Raw genomic sequence first — 18,435 nt, 5'->3', positions numbered from 1 at the left:
TGCCCTTCTTGTATTCCACCTCGCATGCGTGGGAATTCTGGTCCAGTCAGTCCGTCCCCACACGCAGCTGGTGCTTTTCCATTTTGGTCTCCATTGTTCATACCCTTTCACGTCTTTGGAATGCCTGGGCCATCTCTCCAAACCCTGCCGGTCTTTTATGAACCAGTTTGAATTTAATTCCGCTCTGACCCCTTCCCCAGCCTCCCCAGATATAAATGGTCTCCTCTTCCTTTCTCTCGATCCCGGGTAATGGTCTATGCCATTTATTGTCCTGTGGCTTAGTTATTTTTTAAGTAAAAATATTGTCTCAAATAAATTAAGATTGTCATCAGCAAGGACAGAGCCCTATTTTTTCCTGTTTCATTACGTTGTCTTAGCTCTATAAATACATATTTGATTTGGTTGATGGACAGGTCAGTTCTCAGTTGTAAAGATTAGAGACTAGAGTAGTGCCAAAATGGCTAGCTCCTCTGAGAGGCTATGAAGGAAGGAGAGAGGTCCGCTGCTCTGTGGCTGGGCCATCAGGTCCCTGCCTGTCTCTCTCTCTGGCACGAGAAGCGCTGTGTTGTGCTTGCTGAGTTTGACACGCTTGTTTCCTCAGACTCTTCTCGCGCGGTAGAGATGAGCAGAATCAGGGCCGTATTGCTGCACATTCCACCAGAATCGCGCAGAGGAAGTGAGGACTCATCCTGCATCAGTCAGCTTCGTAAAGATTGCAGTTCCTCCCACAGCCAAGTGCCCCGGCGTGTCCTGTGTGCGCCTGACTAAGGTTCTGTAAAGTCACCGGGATTCACAGGTGAATGAATTGGACGGATAAGGACCTTGGACTTCACTTCCAACTTTTCTTCTCTGATTTGTCTAGTTTTTAAAGGAAAAACAAACACCTTAAGAACATATACTTTAACATTTATTAATATGAAAATGGAAACGTTGGATTTTTAAAGAATATTTCGTTTAAATTCAGTGGTTCAGTAGACCACAGAGAAGCGTCCTCTTCTTACTGGGGCTGTTTTATCCCATCTTTCCTGGCTCATTTAGAAAGTGAATTCCTCTAGGGAATTCTCCTGTGGGAGTCTCTCTTACAGGGAGAATGTTCCCAGTTCCCTCCCGGCCTGTGCCCATCCTTTCCCCCTGCAGCTGTGAGTCTGATCGTGTGCCTCATGAGAGCGCGGCATTCCCACCAGCTGCTCGTGTGTGTCATAGCTTTGAAAACCCATTCAGAAACGCAAGGTGGGGAGAAGTACGCGGTATCAAGGAGGCTTAGAAAATGCTCTGTGCGTTCCGTCAGTTACCATGCTTATTGCCATTCCTTTCCCCTACTGAGGTTAAGACAAATTATGTTAGCAAGTATTTTACTTCCTTTGCTAGCAGCTCCCTATGAAATTATTTTCTTGTTCTATGATTATATGATATAATATTATTGGTTGGGTGGTGTTCTGTATATGGTTGTTTGAAACTAAATGCATTTTCAGAATTGCTTGGCTATTCTCATAGGTAGAGATGGTAGTTTTGGTTATGATAATGGTGACATTTGTGTCTACAGGGCATTCCAGATCCCACAGTCCAGAGCCATTTCCTGCTGGGGGCGTGGCTCGAGGCTGCAGGATGGGAGGGTGAAGCTGTTGACCCTGAACTCGAGCAGTCATAGTAATGCTGGGTCACAGGGGCGTTTCTGTGTCCTGTGAAATGTGCACCATCTTGGGCACGTCACCACTTCTTGCCCTGGGTGTCCCGTGGAGCTGTTAAACAGAAAACGCCCTCCTCCTGCCTTCCAGTTGTGGCGCTCCTGTGGGGAGCTGGTGTCTTGGTAAACAGGTCACGCGAACAACTCCGGAAGCCTGGTGACAGGTTCCAAACAAGCGCTCAGGTGTTTGCGTTGTGTTTTGGTACACCATATGTTTCAGGCAGAGCATTGAAAATACTCCTGAAGGGTTTGCCTTTCTGAAGTAGTTGACTTACTCTGCACAACTAACTAAATGTTAGGTTCTGTGTTTTTCTTTTTTAATACAGGTAGCTCTGTAAAGCTCAAGGATAAAAGGAGTTGACTATTTTAAGGAATACTTTTTCCCCTCTTTTCTCTAACTTTTCTGTTTTCAAAGGAGTAGTATTGGCCAATTCTTAGAATGGAAATTCAGATTTTGCTGTGTGATTAGCTGAGTTGCCCACTCAGAGTGCTGGTTCCATCACATTTGAACTAAAGATATTGCAAAGTCTTGGACATGCCCTGTCTTCTACTTTCTGGTTCTTTGTGGCCTTCAGATCATTCAATTTAGTGACTCAGCTAGTTTTTTTTACCCACCTCTTAGAAAAGTCCAACGTGTTTGTGATCAAGCACTTAAGCTTATTTCCTTTAAAGCAAGTGTTGGAGACGTTTTTAGATTTCGAACAGTCTTTGTTTACCATGTAATTCAGTCCAATTGAGGAACTAGCAGAACTGTATTATCCAGACATCAGAGACAGCCGTGTAAGCGAGCGTGCTTATTCCAGGGAGCCTGTTAGGTTCTAGCAATGGAGGTCTCCAGGTGTCCGAGGATCAGCCCCTCCCGGGCCTGCCAGTGCTCGTCTTCCTAGCTGTTTAATTTAGTCGGTTCGAGGCATTGGCTTTGAATGTCTGTTGTTGTGTTCTTTTTTTTTTTTTAAAGATTTTATTTTTTCCTTTTTCTCCCCAAAGCCCCCCGGTACCTAGTTGTATATTCTTCGTTGTGGGTCCTTCTAGTTGTGGCATGTGGGGCGCTGCCTCAGCGTGGTTTGATGAGCAGTGCCATGTCCGCACCCAGGATTCGAACCAACGAAACACTGGGCCGCCTGCAGCGGAGTGGGCAAACTTAACCACTCGGCCACCGGGCTAGCCCCCGTTGCTGTGTTCTTGAGAGTTGAGTGTTGCTTTCTCTCCTTAGCGTCCTTCAGGTGACCGAGACTCTGACGTGAGTGGACTGAATAGGATGCCACGCCATTTACAAACCGCACTGCAGCGAGCTGTCGAATGGGAGTACATTTGAGTTTAGTTCAGAATGGAGTGGCTGTCTTTAGTTCTTGAGGGTTAAGAGCAGGTTAGTGTTTTGGCTTCCTGCGATCTCTGTGGAGAGAGATCGTTGGACCCACTGTACAGAGAAGTGGGGTGATGGCCGGCGCAGGCAGCGGTCACTTGAAGTAGGCGTCACATTGCCAAATTGCATTTCACGATTGGTTGAGTGGTGGCCTTGAGTCCTGCCAGGCTCCGTGATGAGGATGGCTAGGGAGGGCTCTGTCCTGGGAGCACCTCGACTTCCTCACCCCTCCTCCCTGCTGCTCTGTTCAACTCTGGCCTCCTCAGGGACGGAGACACCATCGTAGACGTGTGCTACAGAGCAGCGTGCAAGAGCACTTGGGTTTGGTACAGAGCTTCCCTTTGCAGGTCTCTCACCTCTTACGTGTGTAAACACGCTTTAGATATTCAGAAGCATCTTATGGTTTTGCTTGGGGAGCAGTCCCCCTGTGTCCCCTGGGTAAGCTGGAGGCCGAGCTCCCTCCCTGGCCGTGAGCCCTTAGGTTGTCTGGAGTCGTTGCTGACAATCATCCCGATTTCTCTTTTGAAAATGGTCAGACAATTTTTGCATACCAGTCTTTGTTTCCGTAGAGGGTTTGGCTTTCTGGGTTATCAAAGGAAGATATGGATGTTTGGGAAAGGCCTGTGACCTTCTGAGGTTATCATAGGGGACAGCTGTGCTTCCCTCTGCGTTCTGCCCTCATCTCAGTTAGCGTAACGGGTGGTGGGCTGACTTCCTGTGGCGTTTCTTGTGAGACGGGCCACGATGACATATTAAGGTTGTGGAAATGCCGGTTCCTACCAGGCATAAGTGAAATCAGAGCAAAATTGCTCCGTTCACGTATTTTAGATTCTCCTCTTCGGGAGTATTTCAGGAGACTGTTCCTTTGGCCCCAGGCTCAGCAGTTGCGCAGTCGTGTGTACGCGCGCGCAGACGGCAGTGCCGTGTAAACAACGGTAGCCAGAAGACCATTTATGTAGAGGCAAAGACTCCATACTGTCCTTATTTCAGCTGGAAAGTTGCCGCAGACTTTGTAAGACGTCGTAACGTTTCATTGCTTCAGCGATTCAAACTTTAGGTCCTTTAAAGTGCCACTCGGCAGCCACCTTCTGTGGTTTCCCACAGCCTTCAGGAGGGAAGGAGTCCCAGCGCTGAACGTGGTTGCCCCTCTCCTCCCCGAGCGCACTTTCCTCCAGCTGGTTCCCCGGGGGCCGTGCTTTCCCTGGGGAGAGAGGGGTCTGCACGTTTCACTGTCTCCACTGCAGGTCTCACCTGAGACAGCAGTTCCTTCAGAAAGGCTTTCCTAAATCTAAAAGGCTGGGTTTGGGGACTCTTTAATGTGCTCTAAGAGTCATCCATTTATTCACCCCGTCAGGAAAGATTTGTGTGAAGCCCTGTGTCCTAGGCTTGAGGACACAGAAGAGAACCAGACAGGGTGGGCCTTACCCTCACAGACAGAGCCTGTGTTCCTGTCAGGGAAACCACTCCATATTCGCACCCTTTAAAAAAACTTTTTATTGGGAAATAATTACAAACTTATAGAAAGTCACAAAAATTAAAATAGGACAAAGGAATAGTCTGTGCACTTGACCTAGATTCACCTATTGTTAACATTTTGCCTCATTTGCATTCTTATTATTTCCCAATATGTATAATTTTTTTTCTGGACTAGTCACGTACGTTATGATCTTCCTCAAAATACTTCAGTGCGTATTTCCTAAGACTAGGGCTATTCTCTCACGTGATAGGTATCAACTTCATAAATTCACATTAACAAAATACTTTGATCTGGTATTCTGTTCATAGTCCAGTGGTGTTAATTGATGTGATAATGTCCCGTTTAGGCCCCCTCCTGCCCCCCAGCTCTGGCACAGAATTCAGTCTGGGCTCAGATAATTGCATTTAGTTATGACGTCTCTTTAGCCTCCTTTAGTCTGGAATATTTACATAGCCATTCTTTGTCTATTATGACAGTGATTTTTTTTTTAAAGTACGGAGTCCCCCAAGCCCCCTTCTTAATAGACTCGTGCTCGTTTTGTGTCTGTCTGCTGTTTCCTTGTGCTAGGTTGAGGCCCTGCGTTCTAGGCTGTCACGCTGCATAGTGCTGTTGCGTGCTCCCGGGGGCTCCCATCTGGAGGCCCGGGAGGTCTTTCTGGCCCTCCGGTGGTGATGAGTTTCATCGCCCAGGCAGAGTGTTGCCCGATTTCTCCACTGTAGAATTAGTTGGGGGGAGGGCATTCCTTCCCTTTGCAACTAATAAGCTCTATCAGGAGACACCTCGATTCCAGGCACATATCCTGCTCCTGATCAAAATTTCCCCTGCATTTAGCATCAAGTGATGCTTCTTGTCTGATCCAGTAGCATGAACTCCGGTTCTTTGGCAGTGACTTAGAATTCATGACTGTCCTTAATCATTGTGGTGCTTCAGGTGTCCCGGATCTGACCAGTGGGAGCCCCTGCAGGCTGGCTCCTGTGTCCTTGGGAGATGAGATGTCCTGTCATTTTTCCGAACACTTCCTTCCTTTCTTGCAAAACAAGATGTTCCAGGCTCATCTCGTACCATCCCTGCGCTAGTCCTGGAATCAGCCATTTTCCCAGGGAGCCCTCAAACCCTTGTTTTCGCACTTAGCACACTGCAGTGTGCTTCCTCATGTGTCTTCCTCCGTTAGATCTTGTGCCTCTGGGGGTACAGAGCTGTCGGTCTTATGCGCTCTTAGAACTTCACTCAGCATAAGGCCTTTCACATTCGATGTTGACTCTCAGTTTTTATTGAATAAGAAAATTGATTTTTGCTATAGTTCAGTGATTAAAATTGGGTTCCAAAATTATGATGCTGATGGGTTTTCTTTTTTCCCTCCCATCTAGGAAGAAATGTTGGCTATTTGGCGATGAGAAGTGCAAAAACTGACCTCGTCCTGGTATACAGGCACTACGGGACCTCACAATTTTGCTGCATGGGCAGCCGGCCCCCACTGATAATGTCGGGAAGCCATTGGGTCCACTGGAAAACACTAATCTGATCTTGGAAGTGGCTGATAGTGGCAGGATGTGTCGACGATGATGATGGCAAGAAAGCAAGATGTCCGCATTCCCACCTACAACATCAGTGTGGTGGGATTGTCCGGGACCGAGAAGGAGAAGGGCCAGTGTGGCATTGGGAAGTCTTGTCTGTGCAACCGCTTCGTGCGCCCGAGCGCCGATGAGTTTCACTTGGACCACACCTCGGTGCTCAGCACCAGTGACTTTGGCGGGCGAGTGGTCAATAATGACCACTTTCTCTACTGGGGAGAAGTTAGCCGTTCCCTGGAGGATTGTGTGGAATGTAAGATGCACATTGTGGAGCAGACGGAGTTCATCGATGATCAGACTTTTCAACCTCATCGAAGCACGGCCCTGCAGCCCTATATCAAGAGAGCTGCTGCGACCAAGCTCGCCTCAGCAGAGAAGCTCATGTACTTCTGCACTGATCAGCTGGGGCTGGAGCAGGACTTCGAGCAGAAGCAAATGCCGGATGGAAAGCTGCTGATTGATGGTTTTCTTCTGGGTATTGACGTTAGCAGGGGCATGAATAGGAACTTTGATGATCAGCTCAAGTTTGTCTCCAATCTCTACAATCAGCTTGCAAAAACGAAAAAGCCCATAGTGGTGGTCCTGACCAAGTGTGATGAGGGTGTTGAGCGGTACATTAGAGATGCGCATACTTTTGCCTTAAGCAAGAAGAACCTCCAGGTTGTGGAGACCTCAGCAAGATCCAACGTGAACGTGGACTTGGCTTTTAGCACCTTAGTGCAACTCATTGATAAAAGTCGGGGAAAGACAAAAATCATCCCTTACTTTGAAGCTCTCAAGCAGCAGAGCCAGCAGATAGCCACTGCAAAAGACAAGTATGAGTGGCTGGTGAGTCGCATCGTGAAGAACCACAATGAGAACTGGCTCAGTGTCAGCCGAAAGATGCAGGCCTCGCCCGAGTACCAGGACTATGTCTACCTGGAAGGGACTCAGAAAGCCAAGAAGCTCTTTCTCCAGCACATCCACCGCCTCAAGCACGAGCATATCGAGCGCCGGAGAAAGCTGTACCTGGCAGCCCTGCCGCTTGCTTTTGAAGCTCTCATACCCAATCTAGAGGAGATAGACCACCTGAGCTGCATAAAAGCCAAAAAGCTCTTGGAGACCAAGCCGGAGTTCTTGAAGTGGTTCGTCGTGCTTGAAGAGACGCCGTGGGATGCCACCAGCCACATTGACAACATGGAGAACGAGCGGATCCCCTTTGACTTAATGGATACCGTCCCTGCTGAGCAGCTGTACGAAGCCCACTTAGAGAAGCTGCGGAACGAGAGGAAGAGGGCTGAGATGAGGAGGGCGTTTAAAGAAAACCTGGAGACCTCTCCTTTCATAACTCCTGGGAAGCCTTGGGAAGAGGCCCGGAGCTTTATAATGAATGAAGATTTCTACCAGTGGCTGGAAGAACCTGTGTACATGGAGATTTACAGCAAACACCAAAAGCAAATTATAGAGAAAGCGAAGGAAGAGTTTCAGGAGCTGCTTTTGGAGTATTCGGAATTGTTTTATGAGCTGGAGCTGGATGCGAAGCCCAGCAAGGAGAAGATGGGTGTCATTCAGGATGTTCTGGGGGAGGAACAGCGATTTAAAGCGCTGCAGAAGCTCCAGGCGGAGCGCGACGCCCTTATTCTGAAGCACATCCATTTCGTGTACCACCCCACGAAGGAGACGTGCCCCAGCTGCCCCGCGTGTGTGGATGCGAAGATTGAGCACTTGGTCACTTCTCGCTTTATCCGACCGTCTGACCGGAATCAGAAGAACTCGCTCTCTGACCCCAACATTGATAGGATCAACTTGGTTATCTTGGGCAAAGATGGCCTCGCGCGCGAGTTGGCCAATGAGATTCGAGCTCTTTGTACAAATGATGACAAGTATGTGATAGACGGTAAAATGTATGAGCTTTCCCTGAGGCCCATAGAGGGGAATGTCAGGCTGCCTGTGAACTCTTTCCAGACGCCAACGTTTCAGCCCCATGGCTGTCTCTGCCTTTACAATTCAAAGGAGTCCCTCTCCTACGTGGTGGAGAGTATAGAGAAGAGTAGAGAGTCCACTCTTGGCAGGCGAGATAATCATTTAGTCCATCTCCCCCTGACGTTAATTTTGGTTAACAAGAGAGGAGACACCAGCGGAGAGACCCTGCACAGCTTAATACAGCAAGGCCAGCAGATTGCCAGCAAACTGCAGTGTGTCTTTGTCGACCCTGCTGCTGCCGGCATCGGTTATGGGCGCAACATTAACGAAAAGCAAATCAGTCAAGTTCTCAAAGGACTCCTGGACTCCAAGCGCAACTTAAACCTGGTCACTTCTACCGCCAGCATCAAAGACCTGGCTGATGCCGACCTGCGGATTGTCATGTGTCTGATGTGTGGAGATCCTTTTAGTGCAGATGACATGCTCCTTCCTGTCCTTCAGTCCCAAACCTGCAAGTCTTCCCATTGTGGAAGCAGCAATTCTGTTTTACTTGAACTGCCAATCGGACCACACAAGAAGCGCATCGAACTGTCTCTTCTTTCGTACCATTCCTCGTTTAGCATCAGAAAGAGCCGGTTGGTCCATGGGTACATTGTTTTTTATTCAGCCAAACGTAAGGCCTCCCTGGCTATGTTACGTGCCTTTCTCTGTGAAGTGCAGGATATTATCCCCATTCAGCTGGTGGCACTCACTGACGGCGCTATCGATGTCCTGGATAATGACTTAAGTCGGGAACAGCTGACCGAGGGGGAGGAGATTGCTCAAGAAATTGACGGAAGGTTCACAAGCATCCCCTGCAGCCAACCCCAGCATAAGCTCGACATCTTCCACCCGTTCTTTAAAGATGTGGTGGACAAAAAGAACATCATCGAAGCCACTCACATGTACGATAACGCTGCCGAGGCCTGCAGCACCACGGAAGAGGTGTTCAACTCCCCGCGTGCGGGCTCGCCGCTCTGCAACTCCAACCTGCAGGATTCCGAAGAAGACATCGAGCCCCCTTCTTACAGCCTGTTTCGGGAAGACGCATCGCTGCCCTCTCTGTCCAAAGACCACTCTAAGCTCTCCATGGAACTGGAGGGCAACGACGGGCTGTCTTTCATCATGAGCAACTTCGAGAGCAAACTGAACAACAAAGTACCTCCACCCGTCAAACCAAAGCCTCCCGTCCACTTTGAAATTACAAAGGGGGATCTGGCCTACTTAGACCAGGGCCACCGAGATGGACAGAGGAAGTCTGTGTCTTCTAGCACCTGGCTACCTCCGGATGGGTTTGATCCTTCTGATTACGCCGAACCCATGGATGCTGTGGTCAAGCCAAGGAACGAAGAAGAGAACATATACTCAGTGCCCCATGACAGCACCCAAGGCAAAATCATCACCATTCGGAATATCAACAAAGCTCAGTCCAATGGCAGTGGGAATGGTTCCGACAGTGAAATGGACACCAGCTCCCTGGAGCGAGGCCGCAAGGTGTCCATCGTGAGCAAGCCCGTGCTGTACAGGACGAGATGCAGCCGGCTGGGGAGGTTCGCCAGTTACCGAACCAGCTTCAGCGTCGGGAGCAATGATGAGCTGGGGCCCATCCGGAAGAAGGAGGAGGATCAGGCATCCCAAGGTTATAAAGGGGACAATGCCGTCATTCCCTATGAAACAGACGAGGACCCGAGGAGGAGGAATATTCTCCGCAGTTTGAGAAGGAACACTAAGGTAAGAGGCCGGGTTAGGAGTGAGTCATAGGAGTGGCGTGCACAGTGTCTCGGCGAGAGCTGACTGATGAGGACGGTGGTGTTCAAGGATAACTTATTCTGGTAGAAAAACTGCCGTGTGTGTGTATATGTTTACTCCTTGTCTGACTTAGCTTAGAAAGATAAACAGGGTCTCAGACAGCTACTACTGGCGGCTCTGAAGTAGTAAGGACCTTGGACAGATGGCCTGAGTTGTCTTTGTCCAAAGCAATAGTTAGGTAATTACCAAAATGAGGGTAGAAGCTGTCAGGGACCTGACAGGTAGCCAAGCCGGTGACGTTATGCTGCCTCTTCCTTCACTGAAACACCAGAATCCAAAATTGCCTGCCCCCGTCGCTGCCTGCTGGACACACATCTCATCCATACACCTCCTCACTGCTCCCTCTGCCCGTTGCTGAGCCAGACGGGCTGCTGCATCTTGGGTTAGGAAAGATCGGGTGATGATTTCATTTGTACACACGAATCAGTGAAGGGTCTTCAGGTACATAAATGAGAAAGAAGCTTGCCACTGTGAGTTAGGAATCTGTGTCATGTTTGTAAAGTTGGAGCGCCCTCCAGCTCCGTGCTGGAAGTGAGTCGCTGCCGTATCCGTGAGAGCCTCAGATTAGCTTAGGGACCGCGGTTGGGGCAGGGAGCGGGAGAGGAGGAAAAAAGCTGACCGGATGGATCATGAGTGTCAGGCCTGCTGTCAGCTGTCGAGGCCGCAGTCCCGCGTGCAGCAGCAGAGGAAGTCTCTCTGTCTTGTGAGGATTGCAGCGTGCAGGGCAGAGCACCCTGTCCCCTTGGGCCAAGGCTTTGAGAGAGAGAAGAGATTTCCCGACTTTTTCTTTTTCCCCCATTTAGAGTGGGGGGAAATGCTATTTGTTTTTCAGAGAAAGACACGGCGGTGAGATGCCACCATGGAGCTGTGTCACATGCCAGCCCTTGGTCAGCATTGTGATACACAGAGTGATTTCTCTGTGCTGAGTTCTTTCGCTCCTCTGCCTACCATGAAACGGCAGAAAGTCAAGTTGCTTGTCTGAAAGTATTTCAGGGGACTTTGGAAGAGAGGTTGCCAAAAGCTTGTGTTATTGTGAGACGGACCCAATCAAAAGGATCTGGAGCCCAGGCTGTTTGGGGAGCTGACATCTGTTGTCAGATAGCACCTGGATGCCAGTGCTGCGGCTCTTAGTAGCTAAGAGGGCCCTTGGAGATGGAGGAACATGGTGCCGTGGCCCTCACAAAGAAAATGTATTCACGTTGGTGCCCTGATAGCATAGCGTGCTCCCCGGTCACCATCCACTGGAGCTTCCAGAATGTTCTTAGCCATGCAGTTTTGGAAAGGGCAGGATGGTATCGTTTTCCCCTCCCCTCTGAGCTGAATGTTAATAAATATCATGGGCATCTTCTCTGGCTTGGTTTCCCCTCAGTTTGCTTTTCCACTTGGATTTCTTCATCTGCCTTTGGTGTCTCGTTCTCTGAAGGTTGGAGTGGGCAGGCCCAGTTCTGTTCAGGAAGCCAGACAGGAGCCTCGCCCCCCTCCCAGTGTTCCCCGAGGCCCTCCTGTGGCGCGATCCTGACATCCAACGCTTTGAACGCTGTGACTTTCTTTCTCCGTCCTCCGCTCCCCAAGCAGACGGCTGCCTCGGAGCTTCCCTGAATGCTGGCAGTCTTCTGATTTGGGGTGTTTGCACACCTGGGAATTGAGAGGGCGGCACAGTAAGCACACTGTGAATTATAACAATTTTTCTGACTTCCAACTGCATTTTAATACTTGTTGAAAATAGTGCTTTCAAAACACATTCTCAAACAAGCCATGCTTGACAGAACACACGTTGTGGGCTCGGCAGAAAAGAGCTGGTTGCCGTGAGCCTGGGAGAGCGCTGGCCCTGCTGGTCATGGCACTCACTAACCCGGAGCCTCCTTACCCAGGGCCGCCAGGTCAGCACGCAGGGAGGGCTCGGCTTCCGTCTGTCCCATTTACGGGGCCACACCCTGCAAGTCAAACAAAGGTGATACCTCTGGCCCAAGAGCAGTAGCGTGCCAGAAGTCAGCTCGGGAGTGCCCTTTGAGAGGAGTGCGTAAAGGTGGGGTTGTCTTTTCCTGCCCTGCAAGATGGGGCTTTGAGTTGAGGTAGCTGCTTTGTCATCCTCATGCTGCAAAGATGAGCACAGCCTTCGTTCGCCTCCCGGCTGGGGCAGACCTCTGTTAAACTGCTGCCCTGAGAACACGGACTGACACTTGTTTTACTGGAAGAGCGAGATGCTATGCGGCAGGGAATGCCAAGCCAGCCCCTACGTGGGGAATTTGGCTTTTGATTTTTATTGGCATGACAAAGCAATACAGTGTTTATTTGAAGTGAGGGGGGAGCCAGTTGGTAATGGAAAGCGCACTTAGTGCCTGCTGCATGCCACACACCGCTGGGGAGGCGGCACAGACGCTTCTGGCCAGCCCTGCACAGCTCCTGACAATAAGTGTCTGCCCAAGGGGCTGTGTGGGGCAGAGCAGAAATCCCACGTTGGGGGCAGTTAAGGAGGGGGTCAGGCTCTGGGAATTAGGGACCCAAAGTCAAGTCCCAGCCCTGCCACCTCCTGCCTGGGACTTTGGGCCTGCAGTTCACCTCTCCGTGTCCCTTTGGCCAGAGGGAGACCGTAGTAGCCCTGTCCTCATGCCTTTCTCATTCGGTTGTGAGAAATGGAGTTAAGATTTGGCATGTAAAACACTGAGCTTACTGCATGCTGGGTAAGTGTTAGCTACCATTAGTATTATTTAACTAGACCTTGAGGGCTCAGTAGAACTGGAGAAGTGGTCTGAGGGGAGGAAAGGCTCGAAAGTGAGAAAATATGCACGTCGTATCGAGGAAAGCAGAAAACTGGTCTGGTCTAGCAAGAGCTTGAGGGACCAACATTGTCCCTCCCTTTTGTGTGAGTTTTAACCCGGTGTGCTACTGAGCTGCTTTCTCAGCACTTACCCCAGCAACAGCCCTAACGACGACAAAGCTGTGCTCTGGATGCCGGTGTGATGTGGAAAAAGAGGGATTGCTGGGCACCCTCGGCTCACTTGCTGGATTAGCTCCTTACTGTAAATGGGAGTGGGCGTGGGGGGCTTGCTCTCGTTCTGCGGGTGGAAGTGTGGGCTGTACAGCGCTCTGTCCTCCGGGTCGTTTCCCCGCTGAGCCGTTAGCAGCCCACCCTCATGGTGGGAGCCTGCCGCGCTCCGCTGAATGAGGCTGGAAATCTACGATTGCACTTCAGCGGGCCCGTGAATAGGCGCTTTGTCTGTAAGGAGTTGTTGCGCATGGTCTCTGTCTCCCAGTGCCATGCGTTTGCAAAGATGAGATCAGGACCGACAGGGTCTTATTTTAAAGCCAAAAAACAGGCTGGGTGCCTTGCTCTACAAAATGCGCCTCTCGGGCAAGCTCGAATTGCCGAGTGTAGTGCGTCTGACCACAGATTTAAAGAGAGGACATTATTGGCTGTTTACTCTTCTATCTGATATGCTCTTATTTTTGTGTAAAAAAAAAAGACACAACACAGAATGATAAAGAAAATCTTTCACACACTGTAGCTACCACATGACAAGACAACCTATTGAAACGCAAACCAATTCAATCACGCATTGTTTGGTCTATAAGGCACCAAGTAACCAGTTTGACAGTTTGTGTCCCCCCCAGTGAATTGGCTTATTTCACTGGATTCAGTGAATTGGCTGGTTGTTGTGGCTTTGTGTGGACACAGCTCTCACTTTGTGAGGCCGAGAACGGAGTTAAAGTTTCCAGTGTGAATAAAAACCAGCTGGGGAACTGGACCACTCGCTCCCCAGGGAGGGCTGTTGCGTTTTGACAGACAGGCTGAATGGTATGAAATATGAGCTCTTTGTAACCTGCTCAGGAAGGACTCTCAGTGTGTGCTTCCGAAAAGGCTCGTCCTCCTCGGTGAGCCTGAGGCCACCTGAACACCTGGGTCTTCAGAATGGGGTGGGGGTGCCAACTTGACCTTGGGTTTTCTGATTCCGGAAAGAATTTTATTTTTTAAAAGTACTTCTGCTCCGAAGCACATGCTCGTTCATTCTTTTAGGCGGGAAGCATTCAAGGCATGGGCATTTAGTGAGCACTTGCTGTGTACCTGGCGTTGTGCTAAGTGCTGTACGTGTGGCAGCTGTGTTGGGCTCAGTTTACAGACACGGGGGTGACGGACTTTAAATGTGCACTTAGACCAATTTTGAAGGTTACTAGAGGGGAGGACGGGGTACTGAGAAGTTAGAAGTTTTAACCTCAACTAGGGCGTCCAGGAAAGCTCCGCAGGGAAATAGTGTCTAAAGCTGCGGCTTAAAGGGGGCAGGCAAAGTCAGCGAAGCTGGGGGCTCGTGGAGAGAGCTGCTGAGAAAGCAGTATGGAACTTGGAGCTGCAAAACTTGGCGGGTCCAAAGAGTTGAGAGAAACCTGGAGCAGCTACTGCAGAGAGTAAGGGGGAACCAGGCCGAACAGCAGAGGGCCTCAGGGGGCGTGTGAAAGAGTCTGTGCTTTCCCACTTCGCTGAACACCTGCTGTGTGCCAGGTGAAGTAGCAGGCATTTCCACATCAGTTCGTCACCCATTTCTCTTATCAGTCTTAAGGAAATAGCTCTCAAAATCCTTGTTTTAGAGACGGGGAAACAGAGGCTGAGAGAGAGAAAACACCTTGCCTGAGTTAGCGTGTTCCTAGGTGGGGGAGCCGAGATTCCTGACCCCCAGTCTTCTGACTTCCGCTTCCAGGGGGTTTTTAGAACGCAGTCTCCGAGAGAGTAGTCTTCGATAGCCAGGCGCACATTTGGGCCACTCAATCAGTCCAGTCAATTTGTTCATTTCAGACAAAGGACTTGGATTATTATCTAAGAAAATCCGCTTCCCCCACTGCCCTCTAAGAACAGCGTGGTGCTGTTTGTTCCCAGCTTCAGAGTTGAGTTGAACAGAGGACAAAAAAGGCATGGAGACGCTGAAATAGCAACTGGAACTTTGAGAAATTGTTGTGAACTGCTGTCACTCATTTCTCAGTTTATTTTAAGCCCGAAGAACTGCTGTAGTGTGTTTTTGGTGACAAAAATAGACTATCTTTAACTATCTGCCTTAGCTTACAGCACACCTGTTCTTTAAAAAAAAAATTACAATAGGCAGCCCATATCTACTTTTCAAAGGATAGAGAATTGCTCTGATCTTCGCTGAGCCAACGTATTCTCTTCCTTCACCAAGTGATACTGAAATGTCTTTGTAGGGACCCAATTATTTCAGCTTAAGTAAAGAATTACCTCTCCTTCCACAGAGAAAGGGCTTCTGAATGTCCTTTATCCAGTACTGGAGAGGAGGCAAGCAGGTAGAAACTGAGCCACAGCTCTGCGAAGTCCACATTCAGTGAGTGTTGGCTCAGGCAGGAATGTTTGTAAAAGCTTTCCTGGAATGGGCGGACCCTTCTCCCCACTTAGCCCCCTCTCGCACTGGCCATTCCGTCTGAGAGAGCAACAGGGCTTGACCCAGATCTGCCAGACTTCATGCCTTTATGGAGCAAAAGGCTATGATCTCAGTTCGTTTGGGGCCTGTGAGGGGATGACATGCCTTTCCTTCTTTTCCCATCATGTGAGAGGATTAAGGACGCTAGGAAGGCCGAGACTTCATGCTACTTCCTGTTCCATCCCCAGCCGAAGATGCTCCGGGATGGTGAGTGACCAGGTCATGGTACTCACTGTGCCGTGTAACATGGTACCAGCTTGAAGGAGACCAGGTCTGAGCACTCGCGCTTTCACGATAGACTTCGCCGGTAAGAGCAAGTCCACCCTCGGGTGTTCTCTGAAATTTGGGCTTCGATTCTTTTCAGAGCTGGAAGCGGGAGCACCAGCTAACCGAGAATACATTTGGGCATGAGCGACTGACTTAATTGAAAAGGTCCTTTGGAAGCTGTGTTGGAAACACGAGAGAGTCGTGGCCCATCGGAAAGCTGTGATCTTGAAGACAGAGTGCAGGGGAGTGCTCTGGGGACCTGTACTGACGGGCTTTATGGATCCTTCGGTCCTGAGCTCCCACGGGCTCCACTCAGTCCAGGGCGTGCTACGACACAACATCGCAAACCATGCGTGTGACCTTCCAGGGCTTCGCTTATGTCTATTGCTCTCTTGAGAGGGAGAACTGTCCCCATTCAGAGGACGCTGTCCCTATTCCAGACTACATTCCGTCTATGGGATTCCTCCTTTAAAAAAAAAAAAAACAGAACGGAGAATCCAACCACCTGGGTTCTGTTTTTTATTTCCCTTATCAGATACATTACCAGGCATTTAAAAGGCTGTGCTAGGTGGTACAACTCTAGCAACCATACTTTCTGACCCTAAAATCTAGATAAGTAATTAGCCGTGTGTAAGGGTGTTTATGGAGACCAGGGGAGAATGTGTGACGTTGACAGTTTAGGATCACTGAATAGCTGTACCTGCTGTTCCCACGGGAGGTGGAATGTTCTTCATCCAGAAAGGGTGGCTGACCGCGCCATCCTCGCCGTGGGAGACTTTCCCTCTGTGGCTCAGTTGGTGTGCATGTGTCTGGTATCTCGATCAGCTTTGCTTCCTGTGCATCTGTGTCTCTCTTACCAACCAGATTGTAAGTGCGTTGAGGGCAAAAGATGCTTTTGGTCCTAGTATTAGCTCTGCTGCTAGTTCACTGTGTGACCTCAGGGATAATTCGTTAAAAAAAGGTGCCAAGACTCTTGCCTTCTAGGAATGTAACCCAGTAGGAGGACGGTTGTCTGTATACATAAATGACCGTCCCTTGATCAGTGCCCACACAATGATACAGGGGGTTGATTCCCTCATCTGTTTTTAAAAGGGCATCTGTGATCTAGTACTCAGTGTGAACAAGACCTTCTGAGCCTCATTCCTCACATCTAGTGAGAGCAGCACGAAGTCAGGAGCAGGAAAAGCCTCTGGACCCGCAGAGGCAGTCCGCATCTCAGCGACACTTGAAGCAGGGTAGGGGGACAGTGGCCCTGTGCGTTACTGGAGACCGTGTTTGTTCAGCAAATGGACTGAGCGCCTCCTGCACCTCAGGCTCTGGAGCCCCGTCATCTTCCAGCTGACAGAGGGGGCCCTTCCTCCTCTGCCGAGGCTGGGAATTTCCTTGATGCTCTTTTCTTGTTTCGGAAAAGCCAAGAGGCCAGAGGCACGTTGTGCTCACTGTTTCTCCCCCGTGCCGCACTGGCATAAACTTGTGGTTCATTTCTTTGTCTCCTTTGCCACCCGGTTAGGATGAGGGCTAAGAATCAGGCATGTTTTTTAGAAAACTGTGAAGTAAAGAACAATGGAGTATGTTATTTATTAAAAAATTATCTGTCCGGGAGCCACCCCTGTGGCCTAGTGGTTAAGTTTGGAGTGCTTCACTTCAGTGGCCCAGGCTCGGTTCCCAGGTGCAGACCTACACCACTTGTGAGTGGCCATGCTGAGGCAGTGACCCACATACAGAATAGAGGAAGACTGGCACAGATGTGAGCTCAGGGCAGATCTTCCTCAGGGGGAAAAAACTATCCAAAAGTTGAAGCTGACTCAGTCCTTTGTATGTGTCAATGGTGTTTCATCACAGAGGTAGTTCCTGAAGTTTGAGAAAGAACGTGGGGCCTTGGCCTTCATAGATCATGGGCCTCTGAATCCTCACTCTCAGTGCTGCGTGTGAATCTCTCCGAGCCTCTGTTTTCTCATCTGTGAAACGGGACTGATAATCCTTACTGTGCAGGGTGGCTGTGAGGTTTTAGATGGTTGTGCAGAGCACCTGGCACAGTTTCTTGCAGTTAATGACTATTAGTTTCCATTTTTGACCCAGTCCGTCTCTAAACTTAGAGGCGCAGATGTGTGGACTGTCCTCCGGGCTCGGCTTCCTCTGGCCGGGTGCTTTTTGCAGTTCGGCTTGCTAAGTGAGTGCCCCCGAAAGAAGGTGGGTGTTGGGATGGGTGTGACTCTCTCACCTCCGAGGACCTGCTACTGACACTGCTCCAGGGGCTCCTCGTGAGTGACGTGTGTCTGGCCAGGGACGAGACACCTGGCAGACCACTCAGCAGAATGGCCTTTCCGTGCGACGTGCGCCCGGGAGCCCTTCAGGTGCCTGACGTGTTGCTGGCCGTCTCAGCGGTCTGGCCCAGCTCTTGGATTTCCTTACGAGGGAGGGTTAGAATCAGTCATGCGGGAATTCTCTGCCTAATTTTGTAACACCCTAGAGAGCCTTCAGTTAGTTATTGGAAGAAGTATTTTGACATCGTGTAAACCAGAGTTTGTGTAAATCTTAGAGAGTGAGGATGAATCCATGTCGTTCAGCAAGGCGAGTTGATGCTCTTGCCAAAGCTGACTCCATTCTCGCCTTTGTAACCTCTAGCGAGGAGCTAGATCGGGGTCTCTTTGAGGTGGGGGGAGGGGCAGCTGTCCATTTGCACCTTCCAGCTGATGGCAGAGTCTCCAGGACAGTGAGGACGGCAGGGTGGTTGCAACCTCTGCTTTGAATACATGCAGAGCAGTCCCTTCCTTTTTAAACAGCTCCGGGGCGGGGGGTGGGGGGGCAGGAGGAGTGGTGTTTTTAAAATTTCTCTTTATATTGGCCAAAATTGCCTCTGTGTCTTCCTCCTCTCTCTCCCAATATGATGCTCTGCAGCTTCA

At 49.9% G+C, this 18,435-nt stretch overlaps 1 protein-coding gene across 1 annotated transcript in view; it reads left to right on the top strand.

Annotated features, from left to right (window-relative positions):
• Nucleotides 1-611: 611 nt before the first annotated feature.
• Nucleotides 612-18,435, top strand: part of ARHGAP35 (Rho GTPase activating protein 35) — a 76,681-nt gene continuing 58,857 nt past the window's right edge. Inside the window, exons 1-2 of the mRNA XM_046682787.1 lie at nucleotides 612-796; nucleotides 5,892-9,767. Of these exons, the coding sequence (XP_046538743.1) occupies nucleotides 6,084-9,767 (3,684 nt within the window). The 5' untranslated portion in view covers nucleotides 612-796; nucleotides 5,892-6,083. The remainder of the gene's footprint in view (nucleotides 797-5,891; nucleotides 9,768-18,435) is intronic.

Source organism: Equus quagga, chromosome 13 (assembly GCF_021613505.1).
Source record: "Equus quagga isolate Etosha38 chromosome 13, UCLA_HA_Equagga_1.0, whole genome shotgun sequence".
Taxonomy (NCBI): Eukaryota; Metazoa; Chordata; class Mammalia; order Perissodactyla; family Equidae; genus Equus; species Equus quagga.
Note: the sequence above shows the minus strand (reverse complement) of the source record. Positions and strands in the feature narration are given on the sequence as shown.